A 7330-nucleotide genomic window follows, 5' to 3' on the forward strand; every position below is an offset into this window, starting at 1 on the left:
TACTTTTTTTTCTGTTGTGTTTTTACTCTCACTGTCCTTAGAAATCTTTGTAAAGGTCTTTCTATCCTCTCATGCCAAGTAGTTTTACTAGTAAACACCAGAGAAACTAGGAACCACTAGCAAATTGTTAAAGTATGGATCAATAATATACCGTTTTTCTTTCTAAAGGATACAGGGGGTAAATTCATTGTGTCATGGTACCCCACCGTAACCATTTTTTTAATCGATACAACAAGGAACATTATTGATTGCAATGATTAGTTTCTATAGTTGTGTATTGATGTGTTGCTGCTCACAATAGCTGATGTAGGGATGTTAAAAGTGTGGCATAATTGCTCCTCCTTCTTACCCATTTAGAGTATTGTCTCTGAGAGTTGTGTTGCTACTGAAATACTGTGTGGTGCAACATGAATATGGTTAGATCTTACATAATGCTTTACACCGAGCAAAAATATAAACTGTGACATCAACTTGGTTTCTCTAAAGAAAAATACATTGAGTCTATAAAACAGATTGGTGGTTCTCATGTTGCCTCCCATTGAGTGTGTCCACTAATGTCTTGAAGAGTATTACTAGGGCCGGCTCTAGCCTTTTTGGAGCCCTATGCAAGATGTGGTTGGGGAGGCCCACCACCTCGCAAAAAAATATATGGGGGATTGGAAATGATATAGACAATTACATTGATGGAAGCCACAATTTATCTGCAACATTAAAGCTAATATATAATCTTCTTAAATAATCATAATAAAAACTATATTAATATGGGCCCCGTGGAGGTCAGGGCGCCTGGGCACATGCCCTGCGTGCCCGGTTGGTATTCGGCCATGATTGCTACAAGTTTATATAGCTGGCTAGATCAAATACCAATCTAAAACTGGTTTACTGACATGGCTGTACTCAGGGTCAGTCAAACGGAATGGCAAATTGAGTGACTGTCAGGGACAGTAGTAATAGTAATTTAGTAATAGTAAATCAATAGTAATTTGAGACCATGACTGAGTTACACCCAAAAAAATCCCAAATAAATAAAATGTGTTTGTTTTTGTGGTCGGGGGACCCCTAGCGGTCGGGGGCTTTAAACGACCAAATCAAATCAAAATACGTTTTATAGCCCTTCGTACATCAGCGGATATCTGAAAGTGCTGTACAGAAACCCAGCCTAAAACCCCAAACAGCAAGCAATGCAGGTGTAGAAGCACGGTGGCTTGGAAAAACTCCCTAGAAATGGACCACTTACATTGCTTATGCCTAGAACCGGTCCTGAGTATAACTTATAAATGCGTCTGGAGCTCAGATTCCTGAAGTCGAATGACCAAAGCGCCCTCTAGTGGCCTCAAAGTAACTAACACACTGCATATCACCAAAAGATAGGCCGAGATTGTTGACAAGCGAATTGCTCTGTTGATAATTTAGATTTTAAAGGCAATTTACTACTTTCCATAGCAATCATTAAGTTAAAGTTAATTTGCAACTTGTGTGAACTATTTCCTTTAACCTTTTAAATTCTTAGGAGGAATTTCACTTTAAACATTGTTCTATTGGAATCTTCATATTATGATCATTCCATAAATCGATAAAGTGCTGTGAAAACGTACTTGCCACCTTTGTAATTTTCTCTAATTTTGCATATTTCTGATACTGAATATCACATCCTTAACCACAAACCTAATAATAGATAAAGGGAACCTGAGTGAACAAATCACACAACAGCCAATGTCCCTGTGTGAAAAAGTAATTGCCCCCTTACACTCAATAACTGGTTGTGCCACCTTTAGCTGCAATGACTCCAACCAAACACTTCCTGTAGTTGTTGATCAGTCTCTCACATCGCTGTGGAGGAATTTTGGCTCACTCTTCCTTGCAGAACTGCTTTAACTCAGCGACAGGTCTGGACTTTGACAAGAAGATTCCAAAACTTCAAATCTGTAGATTTTTATGTAGACTTCATTGTGTGTTTCTGATCATTGTCATCCATCTCTCCTATAACATTCTTCCAAGAGTATTGATGGTCATCCAGGTGCTATTTGGCAAAGTTTCTGGATGAGATGGGTCCCATTATGTCTGGCGAAAACCAAACACTACATTCCACAGTAAGAACGTCAGGCCATCCGTCTGTGAGCTGAAGCTGAAGCACAGCTGGGTTATGCAGCAAGACAATGATCCAAACACACAATCAAGTCTACATGAAAATGGTTCAAAAGCAACAAATATGAAGTTTTTCAAGGGCCTAGTCAAGGTCTATACCTAATCCCAATTGAGATGCTGTGGCAAGACTTGAAACAAGCAGTTCAAACCCACACAAGTCGCTGAATGAAATGCAAGAGTGGGCCAAAATTCCTCCACAGCGATGTTAGAGACTGATCAACAACTACAGGAAGCATTTGGTTGCAGTCATTGCAGCTAAAGCACAACCAGTTATTGAGTGTAAGGAGCAATTACTTTTTCACACAGGCAAATTGGGAGTTGCGTAAATTTGTGAATTAAATAAATAAGTCTATTTTTTTGGTTATTTGTAACTCAAGTTCCACCATAATTTGCAAATAAATTAATTAAAAATCCTACAATGTGATTTTCTGGATTTATTTTTCTAATTTTGTCTGTCATAGTTGAAGTGTACCTTTGATGAAAATTACAGGCCTCATCTTTTTAAGTGGGAGAACTTGCACAATTGGTGGCTGACTAAATACTTTTTGCCCCACTGTATATACGGTAATCGCCCTCTGGGCCACCGTAATCACAACTTTTAACTGGTCATTTAGTACAGTACCATTTTTGTCATACTTAGCACACGCCTGGGTTGAACATAAAGCTGGGGTTATGGGTAGTTTTAGTGTTGAGGCTACGGTTACGGTTGAGCCATAGTGAGTTATTATGAGTACGTTAAATGTTTACTATGAGTTGGATAAACTGATTGATTGGTTTAATTATTTTCAGTTGGGTAAACTTGTTATTTTGAGAGATGGATAAATGTATTATTCTTGTACTATTCATACTTAATTGAGGTTGGTAAACGTATTGGGCTAGATTTGAGCTGGGATCTTGACATGAATTTAGGGTTAGGGTTGAGGGTTTGGGTTGAGCCAGGATGTTGACATGAAGCTAGGGTTAGGGTTGAGGGTTTGGGTTGAGCCAGGATGTTGACATGAAGCTAGGGTTAGGGTTGAGGGTTGAGGGTTTGGGTTGAGCCAGGATGTTGACATGAAGCTAGGGTTAGGATTGAGGGTTAGGGTTTGGGTTGAGCCAGGATGTTGACATGAAGCTAGGGTTAGGATTGAGGGTTAGGGTTTGGGTTGAGCCAGGATGTTGACATGAAGTTAGGGTTGAGGGTTAGGGTTTGGGTTGAGCCAGGATGTTGACATGAAGCTAGGGTTAGTTAAGGTTGAGTGTTAGGGTTTGGGTTGAGCAGAGACTTGGACATGAAGCTAGGTTTAGAGTTGAATCTATGGTTATGGGTACGATTAGAGTTGAGACAGGGTGAAGACTTCAATCGACTGTCAAGGTATATTCATAATTAATATAATAACCTGCACTACCCAAGTGTTTGCTTATTTTGAGTGTTTTACTGTATATCAATTTCATACAGTATGTAATGATTCAAAATCTCATTTTAAGTCAGCCTTGCATGACATTCCAACAAAACCCCTTAAACACAGTTTACTTGTTTACAAAGCTAAAATTGGCCTTGTGAGCAGCAAAGTTGTGTTTGTCGACTTCTCCAAGAGAATACCACCGTGTGAACCACACAGCTGTGTTGCAGTCATGTTGAGGTCAAGATACAGTTTGAACTGCAGAGAATACTAGTCATCTCAATCTGGCAGTTGTAGTGCACTGTACATTTATCACTGTCTCCTGTAAGAAATTCAATCAAATCCAGATGGCAAGAACCTGCACTTAAAAGTACTGAGACTAATGAAAACATATATTTAGCTTTCTGCTGCCTTCAGGGTCAACTTCATACCACACCATGATGGAAAATGCTTTGTCATAATGCTGACCTTGGCAGTGCACCTTTTGCCTCTGATTGGATTTCTGTTGACCAATCAAACAGTTCCATTAAACGGGGCGGCACACCCAATTCTGCATATATACCAGGGGTGCAGATTAACCCCTTTCATCGACAGGATCATACAGCAACCATGATTTCTCTGGTCTTCGTTCTGCTCATTGGAGCTGCTTGTGAGTATAATAATGATCATAGAAAAAGAACAGGACTGTGTAATGACACTAACATCACAAATGTGTTTTTTTGACGTTATTAATAAATATGTTGTTGTTTTATCATAGTGCTATGCTTTTCCATCTCAAAAGCTGAGGTAATATCGTTAAGAATGTGTCTGCTCTCTGTTTACAGTCGCCACGGAGGACGACAAGATCGTTGGAGGGTATGAGTGCAAGGCCCACTCCCAGCCCCACCAGGTGTCTCTGAACTCTGGGTACCACTTCTGTGGTGGCTCCTTGGTCAATGAGAACTGGGTTGTGTCTGCTGCTCACTGCTACAAGTCGTAAGTACACTCCCAAGTGAACTACTAGCAACATATTGAGTCAATAACAACTAGCAACAATTTGATAAGCTTAACTTTTGCGAAACTAAAGGACACAAGTGAACTCCACATTCACATGAACTATCTCTCTTTCAGCCGTGTGGAGGTGCGTCTGGGCGAGCACAACATCAAGGTGACTGAGGGTAGCGAGCAGTTCATCTCTTCATCCCGCGTGATCCGTCACCCCAACTACAGCTCCTACAACATCGACAATGACATCATGCTGATCAAGCTGAGCAAGCCCGCCACCCTCAACACCTACGTGCAGCCTGTTGCTCTGCCCAGCAGCTGTGCCCCCGCGGGCACCATGTGTACCGTCTCTGGATGGGGCAACACCATGAGCTCCAGTGAGTGCAGAACCTGGGTCAAAGGTTACATGTGCCAGTTGGTCATCTTCATTGTGACTGAGTGTGTTTACAGGCATAGCAAATGTAAACCTACTATTAAAAACACTGTCATTATGTCTAACTATAACTCTCCTCCTACCTTCCTTCCTCCCTCCATCCTTCTATCTCTCTCTCTCTCTCTCCCCCTCCTTACAGCCGCAGATGGCGACAAGCTGCAGTGCCTGAACATCCCCATCCTGTCCTACAGCGACTGTAACAACTCCTACCCTGGCATGATCACCAACGCCATGTTCTGTGCTGGATACCTGGAGGGAGGCAAGGACTCTTGCCAGGTACTTACCACACTGACCTCAATTCAAGGGTATCACAAGGATGACGTTAAATTTACTTATTCAGTTGATTAGAAATATATTGAGAATGAAATAACCAATTAATATCATTATCTCGATCTCTCAGGGTGACTCTGGTGGCCCTGTGGTGTGCAATGGTGAGCTCCAGGGTGTTGTGTCCTGGGGTTATGGCTGTGCCGAGCCCGGTAACCCCGGTGTCTACGCCAAGGTAAGACAGAACAATTGTTTTCATGTTGTGTTTGAGGAAAACATCAACATTCATACATCACTGTTACATACTTTGGTTTCCTGAAGGAAAAAGAGTATAAAATATTGATTGATGGTTCTCATGTTGCCTCCCATTGAGCGTGTCCACTAATGTCTCCCTTCTTCTTCTCTTCCTTCAGGTTTGCATCTTCAATGACTGGCTGACCAGCACCATGGCCACCTACTAAGTCTGATCCTTGCTTTGGTCGTCCAGGACGTTCGCACAACTCTACAACATCCCGTTCCAGATCAACATCCACCTTTTGTACGGGAGATTAGACATTATTTATGTTTATGATAAATAAAGCATTTAACACTAAATACTTTTTTTTGTGTGTGTTTGTACTCTCACTGTCCTTAGAAATCTTTGTAAAGGTCTTTCTATCCTCTCATGCCAAGTAGTTTTACTAGTCAACACCAGAGAAACTAGTAACCACTAGCAAATTGTTAAAGTATGGATCAATAATATACCGTTTTTCTTTCTAAAGGATACAGGGGGTAAATTCATTGTGTCATGGTACCCCACCGTAACCATTTGTTTTTATACAACAAGGAACATTATTGATTGCAATGATTAGTTTCTATAGTTGTGTATTGATGTGTTGCTGCTCACAATAGCTGATGTAGGGATGTTAAAAGTGTGGCATAATTGCTCCTCCTTCTTACCCATTTAGAGTATTGTCTCTGAGAGTTGTGTTGCTACTGAAATACTGTGTGGTGCAACATGAATATGGTTAGATCTTACATAATGCTTTACACCGAGCAAAAATATAAACTGTGACATCAACTTGGTTTCTCTAAAGAAAAATACATTGAGTCTATAAAACAGATTGGTGGTTCTCATGTTGCCTCCCATTGAGTGTGTCCACTAATGTCTTGAAGAGTATTACTAGGGCCGGCTCTAGCCTTTTTGGAGCCCTATGCAAGATGTGGTTGGGGAGGCCCACCACCTCGCAAAAAAATATATGGGGGATTGGGAATGATATAGACAATTACATTGATGGAAGCCACAATTTATCTGCAACATTAAAGCTTATCTATAATCTTCTTAAATAATAATCATAATAAAAACTATATTAATATGGGCCCCGTGGAGGTCAGGGCGCCTGGGCACATGCCCTGTGTGCCCGGTTGGTATTCGGCCATGATTACTACAAGTTTATATAGCTGGCTAGATCAAATACCAATCTAAAACTGGTTTACTGACATGGCTGTACTCAGGGTCAGTCAAACGGAATGGCGAATTGAGTGACTGTCAGGGACAGTAGTAATAGTAATTTAGTAATAGTAAATCAATAGTAATTTGAGACCATGACTGAGTTACACCCAAAAAAATCCCAAATAAATTACGTTTTTGTTTTTGTGGTCGGGGGACCCCTAGCGGTCGGGGGCTTTAAACGACCAAATCAAATCAAAATGATTTATATAGCCCTTCGTACATCAGCTGATATCTCAATGTGCTGTACAGAAACCCAGCCTAAAACCCCAAACAGCAAGCAATGCAGGTGTAGAAGCACGGTGGCTAGGAAAAACTCCCTAGAAAGGGACCACTTACATTGCTTATGCCTAGAACCGGTCCTGAGTATAACTTATAAATGCGTCTGGAGCTCAGATTCCTGAAGTCGAAATGACCAAAGCGCCCTCTAGTGGCCTCAATGTAACTGTAACACACTGCATATCACCAAAAGATAGGCCGAGATTGTTGACAAGCGAATTGCTCTGTTGATAATTTAGATTTTAAAGGCAATTTACTACTTTCCATAGCAATCATTAAGTTAAAGTTAATTTGCAACTTGTGTGAACTATTTCCTTTAAACTTTTAAATTCTTAGGAGGAATTTCACTTT

At 40.8% G+C, this 7330-nt stretch overlaps 1 protein-coding gene across 1 annotated transcript; it reads left to right on the forward strand.

Annotated features, from left to right (window-relative positions):
• Window positions 1-4074: 4074 nt before the first annotated feature.
• LOC135521973 (trypsin-1-like) lies at window positions 4075-5805 on the forward strand. The gene is made up of 6 exons (XM_064947821.1): window positions 4075-4176; window positions 4352-4502; window positions 4638-4888; window positions 5084-5220; window positions 5345-5446; window positions 5625-5805. Exons 1-6 carry the CDS (start codon window positions 4137-4139, stop codon window positions 5670-5672), a joined length of 729 nt encoding a protein of 242 aa, XP_064803893.1. The 5' UTR covers window positions 4075-4136; the 3' UTR covers window positions 5673-5805.
• The last annotated feature ends 1525 nt before the right edge of the window (window positions 5806-7330 follow it).

This window comes from Oncorhynchus masou, chromosome 30, assembly GCF_036934945.1.
Source record: "Oncorhynchus masou masou isolate Uvic2021 chromosome 30, UVic_Omas_1.1, whole genome shotgun sequence".
Lineage (NCBI taxonomy): Eukaryota > Metazoa > Chordata > Actinopteri > Salmoniformes > Salmonidae > Oncorhynchus > Oncorhynchus masou.